General features: G+C 45.3%; 1 protein-coding gene across 2 annotated transcripts in view; it reads left to right on the forward strand.

The window, feature by feature from the left end:
* Positions 1 to 16490, forward strand: part of GALNT16 (polypeptide N-acetylgalactosaminyltransferase 16) — a 77184-nt gene that overhangs the window by 33084 nt on the left and 27610 nt on the right. For both annotated transcript variants that reach the window (XM_081050046.1, XM_081050047.1), the window contains one exon: positions 14935 to 15092. In XM_081050046.1, the coding sequence (XP_080906172.1) occupies positions 14935 to 15092 (158 nt within the window). The remainder of the gene's footprint in view (positions 1 to 14934; positions 15093 to 16490) is intronic.

The raw sequence follows: 16490 nt of genomic DNA on the forward strand, positions 1-16490 counted from the left end.
TTCTTTTAGAGTGTCTGGTATCTGTCTGGCTCTCTCATTCTCTCTTCATATAGTATATGCATGTGTGTATATGTAAGCCTAGACTCACACTGATTTTTAACATGATTTTTTTCTTCTCTTGTTAAATCATTTTCTAAAACAGTGTTTTTCACTGTTCTAAGTGATTTCAACCAAACCTTATGCAGAAGTCTAAAATACAAAACATAAAAGAGAAGTTCTAGCTAAAGCGCAGGGAGAGAAGAAACAATTTGAAAGCCACTGTTCTAAAAACATGAGCATTCTATTATATGGAGGTGTAGGGTGACCAGATTTACAAATAAAAATACAAGACCTCCAGGTAAATTAAAATTTCAGATCAATAATGAATAAGTGTTTGGTATAACTATGCTCCAATTTGAATTTCAGATAAGCAATGAAGAGTTTTGTAGAAATAGTATACCCCATGCAGTATTTGGGGCGTATTTATCCTGAAAAATATGTGTTGTTTATCGCAAGTTCTAATTTAACTGGGCATCCTCTCCTGTACATGGCAACCTTATGATGTGTCATAGTTTATCTAACTATGCTGCCATTGTTGGACATTTAGATTATTTTCAATGTTTTACTAAAAAATATGGAGTGGTCGGAATCTAAAGAAAAGAATATGTGTATGAACTAATCAGAAACAGTTTTGGGGACACAAAAACCCGAGAGTTGTTAGATGGGCCGGGGGGGAGGGGGTTGGGGATGGGGGAAGGGTGAAGGGATTGGGGGGCGGCTGGTGACCACAGGATGGCCTCAGGGTTTTTTGAGAATTACTTTGGGGAACTTATTCAATAGTGTTTGGGGATTTTGTTGGGTGTCCGATGGACATGTGTCCTGTTTGGGAGACCACCTCAGGGATGCTGTGGATGCCTGGTCATGGCATTGTACACCAGAGGCTGGACATTAATGAATGCCAACTATAATTTTATGTGTATAATGTGATGGCTCGGTGTGAGGTCAAGGTGGTGGTGGATGGGGGGAGGGGGGTTCACGGTGTGAGGGATGTAAAAATAAAATAAAATAAAATAAAACTATAAAAAAAAATATGGAATGGTATATCTTTGCACCCACCTCTTCATATGTTTATTATTTTATAACATCGTCGAATCATAGTTGCTAGACCAAAGGTTGTAAACATTTTAAAGGCTTTTGATTTATTTGCTAAGTTGTTTTCTACAAAGCAATGTACTCTCAATAGCTATGTATCCGAGTTCCTGTTTCTGAAGGGGTTAAATATGGTTTAAATATTATTAGTGGCTTCTGTTGGCTTGTCATTCTGCCCTGGCGAGATCCTGAGACGCTAAGCTTCAAGGCTGACAAGTTTGATCTGTGGGGTCCAGGATACCCAAAAGGGGCTGGTTAGCCCAGTAGCATCTAGATGCTTGGGGCCAGGAGTCAGGGGTCAGGCCTGATAAGACATTGGGTAGAGATGGTTGTGGTTGAGACTGTCAAAAGAGAAGGGGCCGTGGCAACAGATTTCATCCAAGAAAAGTAAAAGTAAGCTGTAAAGATCTAGCTAGCCCCATTGTAAGACATCCTTTTTAGTAGGCAGCTTTTGTTCCATAAAGGCAGCCATCCCAAGGAGGGGAGAGGCTACAGAGAAAAAGTCTCAAAGGGATTTTTTTCCCCACTTAAAAAAATAAAATTACATAAACACAGTAATAACTGGAAGGGTTGAAATCACCCATAATCTCGCCATCCTAACAAATCGCTGTTTTTATTTTTCAGTGTGCCTTTCTTGTCACGGTCCATAATTTTTACGTATCTGCAGTCACAGAGTATATACAATTTTTATCTTGCCCTTTCCTCCCGTTATTGAGCAAGCATTTTTCTATGCTGCTGTAGAGCTTTTATAGATAATATTGTTAAGGTTATTGTTTTTTGATTTCACAGATAATAATTATTCATTCAGACAAATTAGAACATCCAGATAAACAAAAGTGGGATCACAATGCACATATTAATTTTTAGTCTGCTTTTATTCACTGAACTGTGCATGGTAAACATCTTTCCATGTTTAATAGAATACATTTCTACATTTTTAAAAAATAATTGCAATGTATTCTATCGAAGAGGTGTACTATAACTCATTCAATCAATTCCCTGTTACTGGAAATCTAGGATTGTTTTCTCCACAATCTTTTGCTATTATAAATGGAACCCATTTTTAACCATTTCCTTAGGACAGATTTCTAAAATTGAATCATATGCACATATCTTTTTCAGATTCTTGACACATACTGGTAAATTTACCTCTAGAAGATTTATACCAGCTTACGCTTCCTCTAATAACACATGAGTGGACTTAATTCCCCACAACCTGTATCAATTATTGTAAATGGTTGCCAAATATTCTTTTCACTTGATGCAACATAATTTACTTATTCTTTTCCCTGCTCTTGCCATTTGGATTGTTTTCAAATTTCCATTTTTATAAATAAGACTGTCATGAACATCTTTGTGCCTAATATTTGTCTATAATTAATTATACGATTAGAATAGGAACCCTAAATGAGAAGAAATATGTACACATATCACTCCTTCCTTTTAGAGGTTAAATTTAAATCTTCTGGGTTTATGGGAGATTTGGGGCCCAACTGGCACCCTGCCATGGCTAGGGGAAGTTAATTGACAGAATAAAACAGAAAAGGCCGTGCACCAAAGAATATAGCACTAGAAATGTACTGCCAGACTGTTTTCCAAAAGGATACTAATTTAATAACCATTCTAGTGGCTTAAAAACAATTTAATGTAATATTGAAAGATATTAGTCAAGGAAGAAAAGTACTATCCTCCATTAACCCACAGTAATGTCATTCCCCACAAAGGGCTCTTCAATCACGCATTTCTGTCCCTCTGGACCCAAAGCTAGCATGCCCATCTGCTTACTCATGCACATGACAGGAGCCACAGTGGGGCTCCCAGGTTACCCCATTTCCTGCAGCTTCCCCATTCTAGGGAGCCTTTGTAGTCTTCCCTCCTGTCCAAAGCTCAAGGCCACAGCGAGAGCAAGTACAATTTGGATGAAAATCAGAGCTGCTGACCATTCCTCCAGCTCTCGTGGAACTGGGGTCTCTGGGGCACAATGTACACACCTTCTTGAGGTGACAGACACCCCCTGAGCACCTACTGTGTGTCAAGCACAGCAGTAGGTCACATATGAAGAGGTTCTCCACGATCTGCAGTGAATACGTCCTGAGGAATGATGGACTGAACGGATGCTGTTACAGATCACTGAATGTTCAAAATGGAAGGGGCCTCAGAGGTTGTCTTGCTCAACCTCCTTTCACACAATCATTTAGCGAGGGCTGCCGTGGGCTGGATGTGATGATTTCATTTAACGCACTCGACACCCCTGGGCAGTACGTATTGGTACCCCCTTTCTGCAGCTGTGGAAACTGCTGTGCTCAGAGGTTAACTCATGTGCTGCAGCAAGGCTTGTGGGCTAGCCTGACAGCCCTTTTCACCATTCTTAGGCCTGCCCCTTTCAACTAAGTCACTAAGTTAAGGACTCAACACCAGGCATTGTAGAAAAGGTTAAAAAAAAAAGAAAAACTTAAAATGGACAAAAGGTAAAAGGAAATGGCACCAATCACCTGTGTGCCCCAGTTCCAAACTCTTCAAAGTGTTCTTCAGTGGTTGGTGCCTGCAGTACAGGCTAGGTTAATGGTCACAGACCAGGGCTTGGATACTTAGTGCCAAATCCCCCCCAGCCCCATTGTCAATTGTTAGGTCTGTGCTTTGGGGAGAAATCAAGTCAGGTGTCCAAGCAGCACCTGAATGGTGAATTCACTTGCACCTGCAACAGCAGCCCCTCAACCCCACTCTAGGGCTCAGTCCCATATATTGCTCCCCTCCCTCCTCCACTTTGAAAGGTAGCAGAACATGCCACCTCCAAATATGCCACTTTTGTATATTTATTATCTTGAGCTGTGGGCACTTGAGAAACAGCAAATGTAGAGAGAGGCTTTCTCTGACCTCTACTTATTTGCCTAAAGACAGATCCTCCAAAAGGCACTCACTTGTCGTAAATCCCCTCCCCAAGAGTTTTCATCGACTCTTATCATAGGAGAGGACTAGAAGTTGGCACCACACCCAAACACACTTTGTCACAATCGTATCTACCATCTATTCTTCTAAGGGCCCATAATCATTTACTTTCCCCTGAGAGGCCTACATTCCCCTCTCTTTTCCCTATAAAGATTGTATTTAATACAGAATTCTAAGCCACCTTAGGGAGTTACTCATTGTCTCTCTGGTATCTCCCATATATGCATGAGGTATACATGTTAAGAAACTTCTTTTCGTTTTTCTCTTTATTAATCTTTTATTACAGAGGTCTCAACTAAGAAATCAGAAGGGAAGAGAGAAAATTATTTTCCTCCCCTACAACTTCCCTTCTTCTCCATCAGGAGTAACCTGTTCCTGGCTGGTACTTCTGCCCACAAATGTTACATATGCCCCCAAATGTTATAGCTGAGGAAAGGTTACTTTTCATCAATTGATTTAACCCTGAGATTCACTCTGAAGATGATGATATTGATGATGAATAATTAGTTCAACTCTTTTACCTTAGGTAAAGAAGAATTAAGGTTCATCTATTTCTTTTTTAAACAAAAGTAATTTTATTAAATTATTAGTCCTTTTCTTATTGATTTGTAAGAGCTCTTTGGATATTAATGAAGTTAGTCCATTGTTGGCATATATTTAGCTAATATTTTTTTTCCAGTGTGATTTTTTTTTTTTTTTTACTTTGGGTGTTTTTAGCTTTAAGAAAATTTTAAAGTCTTTATGTAAGTTTTTAAAATGACATTTGGATTTATGTCCAAAATTGCAAAAAACAAAAACAACTAAAAGTAACCAATTTTTTCTTGATACTTTTTAGTTTCTTTTTTAAATTAAAATTTTTGAGCCACCTAAATTTTATTTTGGTTTAAGAAATGAATTCAGCTTTATTTCTGCCACATCATCTATTCACTTTTCTTACCATCATTCACTGAACAGTACATCTCTCCCTTCTGTCGTTTGAAGTACAACTATATCTTATGCCAACCCTCTATTTGTAGTTGGGTCTATTTCTCATCTCTCTATTTCCTTTTCCTAATCTATTTGGTCTTATACCAGGTCTATCTTGGCTATATAAAATCTGCCGTCTTTAATATGTCTTAATGTCTGGTGGGTCTGTTTCCCTATCTTTAACTTTTTCTGGATATTCCCCTGAGTGTTCGCTCGTGTTTAAATCCTTCCAGCAGAACTCTCTCCCACCCCAACAGGATTGCATTGAGTTTGTAGATTAAGTCAAGGAGGACTTATATCTTTATATCACTAAGATTTATATTTAAGAGTAAGCTATGTCTTCCTTTTAAGTTTCTGTTTAACAGGGCGGCCATCAAGGAAAGCATGGAAGAACATATGTAGTACATGGTTTATTTAGATTACGTTACAGTGCATGACATAGTCACTGTGTTGTTACTCATGAACAATGTATGGGGTCAGTGCACTGTGCAAAACTGTAGGGAATGTGGTACCTAACTCCACATTTCCATTGATCCCAGCACATGCATCTGTGACACGCGGATAACAGGTGATTTGTGTCTCTGATTGCTCATTGAATAAAACTGTAGCTTTAGCAAATCCCAGAGGTAATCAAAAGGGCTCTATCAATTAACAAATGTTAGTATTATCGCTATTTCCAGATTCCATGGCCACTTTGTATATTGTACCTAGATAAAATGCTGGACTACCGAGGAAGGGAGGTGCCAACACAGAGGCATGGTCCTCCTAAGGGGACAAGTTGATCTGCCCCAGAGGTGGCCCTCAAAGAAAATCACACATAAGGTAGACTGCTTTTTCCCAATTCCCCTACCCTTCCTCCTTTTTCTTTTTACTTAATCTGATTATAAAAGTCTGCCTCTATTGTGCTCTCTCCTATTGGTGGGTAAAACCTGTTTAATTATTAGTCATGAAACATAGGTCATGTACTTCTAAACTTGACCCACAATGCCAGAATAGTAGCACCAGCTACTGTTCTAATTTGGCTCTCAGCTCTGAAAAGTGTTATAAACTAAGGTGCGTAGCCCATGATGGCGGTCTTGCTGAGTTCTAATGGGTTGAATTTGATCCCGACCTCAGTGAATGAGGCAGAAGACTGTCACCACCCTTGAAATAAGCATACTGTGTATGTGCCATGGGTCACGTGACCCATTATTCTTTTTTACTTTTCCAGTTACTATCTGACAGTTTCAAGTTCAATAAATGAAACACCTGAAGTTGAATGATGACTTACAAACATTGACATATCACAGTTGCATGACTGGAGCAGCAGAGGTGGTGACCTGCACTATATGTCGGCCAGAAGAGTGCTTCTGGGGCCTGTGGTTGCCCTGCCTCAGCAGTTCCTCCTGCTGGCTTCCTTTCTCACAGCCGCAGAGCGTGGCAATATTGAGGGATTGGTACCATCAAGCAGACAAGAACCTGAACAGGAATCGGCTTTGTACCCCGTTTGCTGTGACTGCAGCAAAAGATAGGTCATCGGGACTCTGAGAGTGTCCTGATGGGCAGACCCACCAGGGCCCAGGCTGACCCAAGAAAATCTGGTTGTGTGCTGTTTTGGTCTGAGTAACGCAAACTCTCGTACTTCGGTTTTTCCATAGTTGTTCTAGCCACAAGCACAGAAGTGTTTCCATGCCCACATCAGGCCAAGAGCTGACAGAACTGGGCAAGTCCCCATCTGAGCCATGCATGATGTTCTGAACCCCAGCCCAGGAGGGAGGCAGCCTCCAGGCTGCACTTGTCAAGACCTGGTTGTGTCCTAGGTGCCAGAGTCCAGTTTGCTTTGGAACCAAAGGACTCAGAATTGGAAGTGGGGTGTCAAGCACATGTGGGCCTAGGAGTCATCGGAAGGCACACAGGGGAAGCTTTGTGCTTGGGCTCTGCAGCCAGTCTCAATTCTAATCCCAGCCTAACCACTCAGCAGCTGTGTGACCTTCGGCCTGTTGTTTTACCTCTCTGGGCCTCATTTTCACTCCTATAAAATGAGAATAGGAAGAGCACCTATTTGGCAGGAAAGCTTAGAGATAGAAACAAGCACCTGGCATAGCACCCAGCTCATAGCGGACCCTCGATGAGCAATCAGCATTGGCTCATTACTGTAGAAGAGGCATAATCTTTCCTCATGCTCTGCAGGCGTGTGGTCAGAAGGGTGAGGCAAGGTTCTGGTGTGTTTCGCAGGCTGAGGAATGCTCTACTCCAGCTGGGTGAACTGATAGCAGGTGGAAACTGAGCGGTCACGCCACATATTCCTAGCATAGACCACCCTTATAGTTTTCCCCTAGGCAGCCTCTTGGCTGGACAGAGCATAGGAAATGAAACCTGGGGAACTTGACTTGATCCTGAATCCCCCTGGATCTGAGCAGAGACCATCTGGACTGGTGAGCCTGATGCCTTGTCCTAGCCCTGAACAGAGGACCCTATTTGGCTCAGATCCTTAAAGGAATGGGCAATGCACTCCTCTCTTTCCTGATGAGACCACTTGTGGCATAAAACTGTGCAGTCATCAGAGCCCCTGGAAAAGTCAGGTGATTATGGAAAATCTAACTGGAAGGCCAAGGTGAGTGTCCCACGTAGCCCCTACACTGTGCTCCTGAGTATATAATTGAACCAGAGCCTCTTGGCCCTGTGGGCATAGGTGGTACAAGGTGATGGTTTCCATAGCAGCTATGGAAACTAGCTGAGTAGCATTTGGCTCCTCTACCGGTGAAGCTCCAGGTCAGTACAAATAGAGGCCCGAAAGACAGACTTGTGGTAAGAGTCCTTGGGAATAGGGTCAGGGAGATGGCCTCCAAGGCCCTTTTCGTTCCAAGGCCCTTTTCACCAGCCCATGACTAGCAGTCACTCACCATCCTGCATCTATATAAAGCAGCATCTCAGACTTGGTAACACATTGGAACCTCCTGGAGTGCTTTAAGAACTCCTGATGCTTGTCTCCCATCTTCAGAGATTCTGATTTAATTGGTGTTGGGATAGGCCTGGACATTGGGAGTTTTAAAATCTTCCCAGAGGATTCTAATGTGCAGCCAAGGTTGAGAACCACAGGTAAAAACACAGGTGAACTAAATATTAATAATTACAATATATGTGACAGATACTACGCTAAGTGTGTTATCTACATTCTCTCCTTTAATTTCCCCAAGAATCCCCATTTTCCTGATGTAGAAGCATGCTCAGAAAGGATAAGAGAGCAATAAGCACTGGCATTCTATCCCAAGTCTGTCAGATTTCAAAGGCCAGGCTGGTAATCCCTATAATATTATAGCTGCCTTTGAGGCAATGTGAAGAGGAAGATGGGGACATGTCTGGGGCAGGCCCCTCAGGGACCGTTGATACCCTAGGTGAGTTTATCCTGTACCCAAGCTGAGGTTCCTGGCTCTTTGCCACCCCCAGCATCATGTCTGGTTGGATAGAAGGAACACTGGCAGGGCGAGTGGGGTTGGCTACTTCCCCAGAACCCAGGGACTGGAGGACCCGCCTTTTCATTTGGGAGAGAGGTGGAATCTGACACTGCGCTCGGAGAGAGATGGTGAATCATATGCTTAGTTTCCCAGATCTTGTAATGAATGGCAGTCTTTCAAGTTGGGACATAGCATCAGATGAGATTTTTGTTCCCAGGGGAGTGGTAGGGAATCACGTTTTGTTCGCCAGGTGTTTTGGGTTTAAAGCAGACTCAGAAAAAAAGTCAGGAGGCATCCATAAAATAGGACCAGAGCCTTTTTATTTGCACTTTCATTGAAATTTAGCGAAAGGCAAGCCCAGCAGGTACCTGTTTTACTGGCAGTAAAAAGAAATTGGACAGCAGTTATTTAAAAGGAGTTGGAGTTGTTTAAATAGAAAATTTAGGGGTACAAGTATGCTTTAAAAGAAAGTTTACAAGGCTTGGGGATGTGGGTTGAACTGTTTTTGATGAACATGACGTGGAAAATATTTTCCTTTCTTATTTTAAACCTTCCTCTTTGCTGTTTGTTTTCTAAATTTAGCAGTTAAGAAGAAATATGCAAATCTAGCTGGAAAAAAACTGAAGCAAGTCAGGCAAGTTTCAAAGTTCAATCAAAGTGATGGACTGACTGAAAATAAAACTCTCCAAGATGAGAAATAATTCTTCCCATTTTATAGAGCAGAGTCATTATTTCAGCTTAAATAGTTTCAGATGTGATTGACCTTATTGGACATGGAAGTCCTGAATTTGGCACTTTCCCAAAGGACAAAGACTGAGGCAGCTGCCTAAATGTCAGCCAAGAACTCTCAGCAGGAGGCTAGAGGATTGTGGGAGGCTCATCAGGCTGTCACTCACCATCTTCCCAACCTTGTTTCTGGCCATGGCAAATCAAGGGCCTCTTAAGCCATAGTCTAGATGGAACCCCCACCCCCACCCCAAAGCCTGACCACAGCCCTGCCTGCTGGGGAAGGCTAGAAATGCCCCACCCAGCTCTGAGCTCAAGTCACTGGGCCAGGTGCCAGAGACCAGCCTTGTATCTTGGAAAGGATGGCTGCCACGTACACTGTGATCAGTGGCTCATTTGTTGGTTTTTGCTTTTGATTTCATTTCTTACTTTTGGAGAATGGTTTTCTATTCATTGAAAGGACTGACATCTCTGAACTTTCGGTCATTAGAGAAAAACACTCAATTCAAACTAGTTTAAGAAAAAAATATAGATAGATAGATGGATAGATAGATAGATAGATAGATAGAACAAGTATGACTGGCTCCAGGGACCCTAAACGTATCATTAGAACTCTTTCTTTCCATCTCTTAACCTCTGATTGTTTCTTCTTGGTTTCATTCTCCAGATAAGATTTTTCTTCTTTTTTTTTTTGAGATATAATTGACACATAACATTATATTAGTTTCAGGTGCACAACATAATGATTTGATATTTATATATGCAAAATGATCACCACAGTAAGTCTAATTAACATTCATCATCACACATAGTTTAAAAAATATTTTTTCTTGTGGTGAGAACTGTTAAGATCTACTCTCAACAACTTTCAAATATACAATACAGTATTATTAACTATAGTCACCATGCTGTACATTACACGGACAAGACTTTTTCATGTGATGGGAAAGAATATTCTCACCTCCCAAGTTCAACTGTACTGATGAAAAAAGCTGACCTTATAGGAAAGTCTCAGGGAAGATACTGATTGGCTCAGATTGTGTCAAATGACTTTCCTGAACCAATCCCTGTGTCTGGGGGTACAGTGATAAGATCAGCCTGGCCTACCACTCTGGTGGTGATTGAGGTGTTGGTGGGACAGGAGACAGTGATTGACGACTCTGCATGTGAGTGTGTAAGATGATCACTAAGGCAGGCAAAAACTACCCTGCCACCTCCTTGATCCACCTCATTTCCAAGTGTTGTGTTAGCCAAGAGTGGGTGTGAGGAACAGGGAAAACGATGCTTGAGGTCATAAGGGCTTCGCACTCATCTGTTCATTGGCTATTGTTTTTGAGTCCTGTGACCACCCAGGTGCTGTTCTAGGCTTTGGGATCCAACATTAAACAAAACAGACAGTCTGTGCCCTGGTGAAACTTATACTTTTGTGGGGAGAAACAGTCAAAAAGATAAAGAAGCAAAATACACATAGAATCTCGGTGCAAAGTGTTGTAAAGAAAAACAAAGCAGGGCAGGAGGCTAGGGAATGAGAGGGTGGGCTTGGAATCACAGCTTTACAGATGGTAGTGGGGATGGCTTACAGAGGAGGCAAGGTTTGAGCAGAGCCCTGCAGGGGGTGAAGGAGGGAGCCATGCAGACATCTGTGAGAAGAGCCTTCCCAAAAAAAAGACAGAAGGGACAAAAGGGCTAAGGGAAAGGGTGCTGGCCGGCTCAAGGAATGTAAGGAAGAGATTGTGGTTGGAAGAAAGCCAGGGAGCGGGCAACGGTGGAAGCTGAGTCCAGCCAGATGACAGGGTACCCACTCACAGAGTCTCCTAGACCACTGTGAGCTCCCACATTTATACCCTGAGGGAGAGCAAAAGCCACCAAAAGTCATGTGATGTGGCAGAACACCCCATTTGTTTGCTGTTTTCTCCTCAATTGATTTTAAGTAAGTTGACAGCAGAGACAATATTTAGGTATTCATTCATTCATTCACTCACTCATTCATGCCTTTGTTCAGCAAACACCTGCTGAATCCCTACTATGTGCCAGGTACTGAGAGCTCAAAGATGAGGAGCCTACCATCTAGTGGAAAAGAAAGAGAAGTAAAGCACAGATGCTAGTGCCATGTGAGATAAGAACTCCAGAATCATCCCAAGTGCCCTCACCCCCTCCCGAAAGGGCAGCAGTGTGAGTCGCATCAGTGGCTCCAAGTGGCTCCAAGCCCAGGAGCTCAGGGCTCTCAGACTGGTCCAATATAGCTCCTCATTGGCCCGCAGCCTAAAGCCAAAGGGTGCATGTACCCCTCACATGCCGGTGTGCTAAGTAAGCAGCTTGATGGGAAAAAAGGAGACCAGCAACACACTTCCCCTTTAGGACAGGGGAGAAGGGGAACAGCCTTCACTGGTCTTGCACTGTGGTCTTGCGCTGACTCTGGACTCCTCCCAGCGTGGGGTGGGGCAGCTTGGGGTGGGGTATGGCCAGCTCTCCAGCTACCTGTGCTCTAAGATTGGGACTAGGAGATTTGTTTATGATCCTCCGTGGCCATGCCTTGTGTAGGATGGGGGAGGAAAGGGGCCAGATTCCTAGATTCCTCTTCTGGAGGCCGTACTGTTTTTTGTTTATTTCTGTCTTCACAGCCTCTTACACAGGGTCTGCACATATTAGACTTTCAGTACCTATTTGTTAATTCAATACTAGGGGGATGCCCATCGGATTCTCCTGTGGGTTCCCAGGGCAGGGGTCTGAATCAGGCTATGGAGTATGAGGGACAGCATCCGGGATGGCCTTTGGATTTGTGGCTCGGAGGACCCAGAGGGTGGTAATGCCCATTTCTGCAATAGGCAGCGTAGGAGAAGCAGCTGCTTTGGGCATCAATGAGGAATTCATTTTTAGGTGTTGAGTTAGAGGTACCCATGGGACATTCAAAGGCCTCAAAGTCTCCAGATGAAAGAACAGGGCCAAAGGAAAAGGAGAGGTGGAGAGCTGGAAGGAAATGAGCTGTGGTGTAGGCATAGATATCTGAGGAAGAAGCGCTCTGGGCCGTGACTGAGGTGAGGCCAGGAAGGTACAGGATGGAGAAGTGACAGCCCTGCAGAGGTCACATCCCACCCTTCCTCAGTATCCCTCCCGTTGGCTGACTCAGGGCCAACCAATGTTTCAGCTCCAAACCCCAGGGACTGCTGGGTCAACTAAAAGCAGAGCTGAGACCTCTGGGAGGGGGCGGGCCTGGTGTTTCCATGGCACGCTTCTCCACAAGCTTCTCACTGGTGAAGAGTCTAACCTTGGAGGAGGGTTGAACCATCAGGGGTCTGGGTCTGTGGGAGGGAGCAACAAATGTTTCCTGACAGGATCTTTGAGGATGTCTAGCTCAGATTTGAGGCCCTGAGGGGAACTTCTCTAGAGAGCCTTGGTCTGAGCAGATGCTCTTCCAAAACATTCTCTGTGGCCCTGAGGAAGCTTGGAAAGAGGTGCAGGCAGGCCACAGACTGGAGATAGAGGAACGGTCTCAGAAGCATTCTTTCCACTTCCTGACACATGGGAAGTGTTCAGTGGAGTTTTGTTGAATGAATGGGTGGATAATTGCATGAGTCATTGAATTCAAGCATTCATAAATGAATGAATGCTTGGGTGATCCTTGTAACTCCCAGGAGGATGACCCACTGCTTGGTAAATGGGTGGCTCTCCATTCATGTTTATGGGGTGATGAGCAAGTGTGGGATGAGGGCTCAGAGGTTTCCTGAGTGGCTGTAAGCCCTAAACCAGGGCTGTCCAAACTGTTTTCAACGGTTTTCACCAAGGGCCATATGCGGTAAAATACACAAACAGCCGGGCCCCTCACTCCAGGTGAAGTACGAATTGCCTCACCTGGTTTATGTAAGTAAACTAAATATATTTTTGGAATTTGCTACGGGCCAATTAACAATGGATCGTGGCCCGCAGTTGGCCCTTGGGCCGCAGTTGGGACACCCCTGCCCTAAACAAATAAACAGTATTTCCCACTGGACTTGAAGGATAATTAAATGGCACACTCTCCCTTCAGGAGCTTCTGCAGTTTTTCTTCTAGTTTAGCTCCTCAACCATCAACTGGAAGCTGCTTTCTATCTCGCTGACCCTGGGTTGGGACGAAGAGGGGGCAGAGTTAGCACCCATTCTTTTCCTGGGTGTGAAGGGCACAAAATATCTCATTCTCACTGTCAGAGTTGGACAAATTGGGTCCTTCTAGCAATCCAGAGTTCAAGTCAGAATATTCTCCCTCCCCCTCCCTCCTTCTTTCCTTCCTTCTGTCTTTCCTGAAGTTGATTTCAAGACCACAGGGGCACGGCCACATCTGTTCAGTCTCTGGCATGGCACCAACTCAGAATATCACAGTGCAGCAGCTGTAGCCATTGTCACCACCCTGAGTATAGATGTCCTGAGCACAGGGCTGGGCCCAGTGGACTCAAGGAAATCTCTCTCACTGGCTCTGCCATCAGCGAGATCAGGGACTGACTCCTAAGACAGGATTGCTACTGGAGGTAGGAACATGGCGGAATGTCACCCTTTAAGGAGCTCAGTGCTCCCTGGAGCCTTCTGTATTCCTGTCTGGTGAGCTTGGGAGCTGAGCTCTCAGGGGAACATGGAGGCCCTAGGCTGGTAGATATTCCCCAGTGTCACCCAACACTTTGGTCTCCTCTCCCGTAGGCCCAGCTGCCTTACTGGGACCATCCCTCTAGAGACCAGGCCTGCGATGGAGTCCTCATGCAGCGGTTCTATGCATGAACTATTCTGACCCAGCGTCCTGCTGCCTCTGCAGGCCCAGGCTGCTGGTCGGATGGAAGGGTTGGAGTCAGGTGACACTCACAGTTGATGACATTTCAGGCACTTTGGGGAACATCTGGCCAACAGTTTGGTTCAAATAATGAGATGTCAGCATACATCCATTCATCTCAGATGTGTCCTTCCCCAGGGTCTTTCATGGGGGACTTTGGGAGCACAGAGCAGGGTGTGACTAAGAAGGGAAGTTGGGCCATGGCAGCTGTCATCCATCACTCTCCGACACTTAGCACCAGTGAACCCAGTAGGTCTAACATGGGGCTATTTCAGCAGCAAGCACAAGTCTCTGAGAAGATGCATCATTGTCTGTGCACTTGACTTCTAGAAGTTCTGGAATTAGCCTGTGAGGGCCTGCTTGTCCTCTGTGCAGCAGCTTGTCCAGGCCTTGGGTGTTTTATTGCTCATGTGTAGCCTAGTGTCAGGCTCAAGTTTGCCCCTAGGAGACTGTCATTCTGCTGGTTGCTTGGCAACCTCCAGCCCCCTTGGCAGTCACCTCAGGACACCTGGTTTTGGGGGGCTCGTGCACTGCAGAGTCACCCTTCACATCGAGCACAGAGCAGTGCTCAGGAGTTTAGCCTTTGCAGTTAAAACAATCAGTCTGAATGCAGACCCTGTGACTTAATAGTTCTGATCTTGGGCTTTTTAAAAAGTATTCTTTATTTTTTTTTTAAGAGCAGTTTTTTGTTTACAGAATTGAGCAGAAAGTACACAGAGTTCCCAAATACTCCCTATCCTCCACACGTGGGTCCTGTTTTTAAGCTCTTGAGCCTCAGTTTCTTCATCTGTACAGTGGGGGAAATGATGATCTGCCCAGAGTTGGGCCAGGTACAAATGAGGCCTTGCAGTTGGCTCCCGCTCCTGCTGGTAGTACTGCTTCCCACACAGCAGCTCCTTATCCTCCTGCCTGTGGCCTCTCTGATGCTGACTTTTGTCTCAGGTGACAGGAACGCCCTCGAGAGGCTTCGATGAGAAGGCATATCTGGCGGCCAAGCAGCTGAAGGCGGGAGAGGACCCCTACCGGCAGCACGCCTTCAACCAGCTGGAGAGCGACAAACTGAGCTCCGACAGGCCCATCCGGGACACTCGCCATTACAGGTGTGGTCTCCATTGTGCCAATGGAGAAAGAAAGGTGGAGGGAAGGCCAACCTCAGTTAGCTTGTTTTCTTTCAGGAATTAAAAAATGAGGAATATTTTCTTAGGACTCAGTCTAATCACTGAGACTCAAACCCTCCCCTTCAGTTTTCCTGACTCCACTGTACCTCACTGACCTCCGGAGGCCCTGGGAAGGCCAAGGACACCTTCCCAGCCTGGGCCAGGGAAGCCCTCACCCCCTCAGTTTGACGTCCTAGTGAGAGTGACCTGCCAGGGCTTGGGCAAGCCAGCTGTTCCTGGTGCCCTGCTGGTGGTGCCTGAGGGGAAGAGGGACCTCCAGCCCTGCCCACATGGTGCAAACAGTCGAGTGCTATGCACCCTTTCCTCCCTCTCTTCTGCTACCCGCTACCCCTCGCTTCCTCAAAACTCCCAGAAATGCTTCCCAGTCTTGCTCTTAGTTTTCCCAGGGTGGGGGGTGGAGAAGGCTGTTGGCCAGGATAGAGGACGCTCTTCCCGTGCTCGTCCCAGCTCTGACTCCGCTCGCTGTAAGTGGCTGGCTTGGGGGTCATCAGCCCCCCCTTAGACCCGGCCCTGGTGTATGTCTCCATCATGCAGACGGCCTCCTGCTGTCTTCCTCTTCCTGCCCTCACCTTTGAGGACAGTCTGAGCTCCTTGGCCTGAAGTGCGAGCCACCCCCTTCTCTCAGAGCCTCTGCTCCTTTTCACCTAGCATTTAATACTCCCCAATCCTGTGCTCTTCCTGTCTCCCTCCTCATCTTTACACATGCTGTTTGCTCTGCCTGAACTAATACCCCAATACAAACACCTTCACAACTGCCTTCAGTGTCCTCCAGGGACGCTTCCTTACCAACGCAGGCTGGTTTGGAGATCTCTGTATAGACAGCTAACATGGCAGCAAGGGGTTGTTGGAACTGACCCACCCCTGTGCCTGCAGCTGTGAATGGCCAACATGGGCTGTGTTGGACCCAGCTGTGTACCCAGTACCACACTGGTGCTGGTGTGAGGGTAGGTGAGAATGACTAGGGTCAAGATTGCTTTTGCTTCTGAAAGTTACTCCACAGAGGACGATGTATGTGAGATAAGGGTGAGAAGGAGGCCTTCTTCTCCCACCTTCTTGTCACTTGTGGAGGTGTGCCTGAAGTCCATTGTGCAAGGTGAGATGGACGTGCGGTTGAGGAAGCCCCAGACTGTCCTTCCCTGTCCTTAACCCCAGCACCCCTGGCCTCTAGAAACCACGCATGCTACCAAATACGGCAATAATCCTGCTCCTCAAAAGGCCCCCACCCAGGTCTAATAGCCAGTCAGACCCCAGAAATTCTTTCTCAGTCAGTCCTGGGGCAGTCTCCCCTCATGTCTGCCAGCACTGTGGGGCCAGCAAGGT

The sequence above is a fragment of the Rhinolophus hipposideros genome (genome assembly GCF_964194185.1).
Source record: "Rhinolophus hipposideros genome assembly, chromosome: 5".
Taxonomy (NCBI): domain Eukaryota; kingdom Metazoa; phylum Chordata; class Mammalia; order Chiroptera; family Rhinolophidae; genus Rhinolophus; species Rhinolophus hipposideros.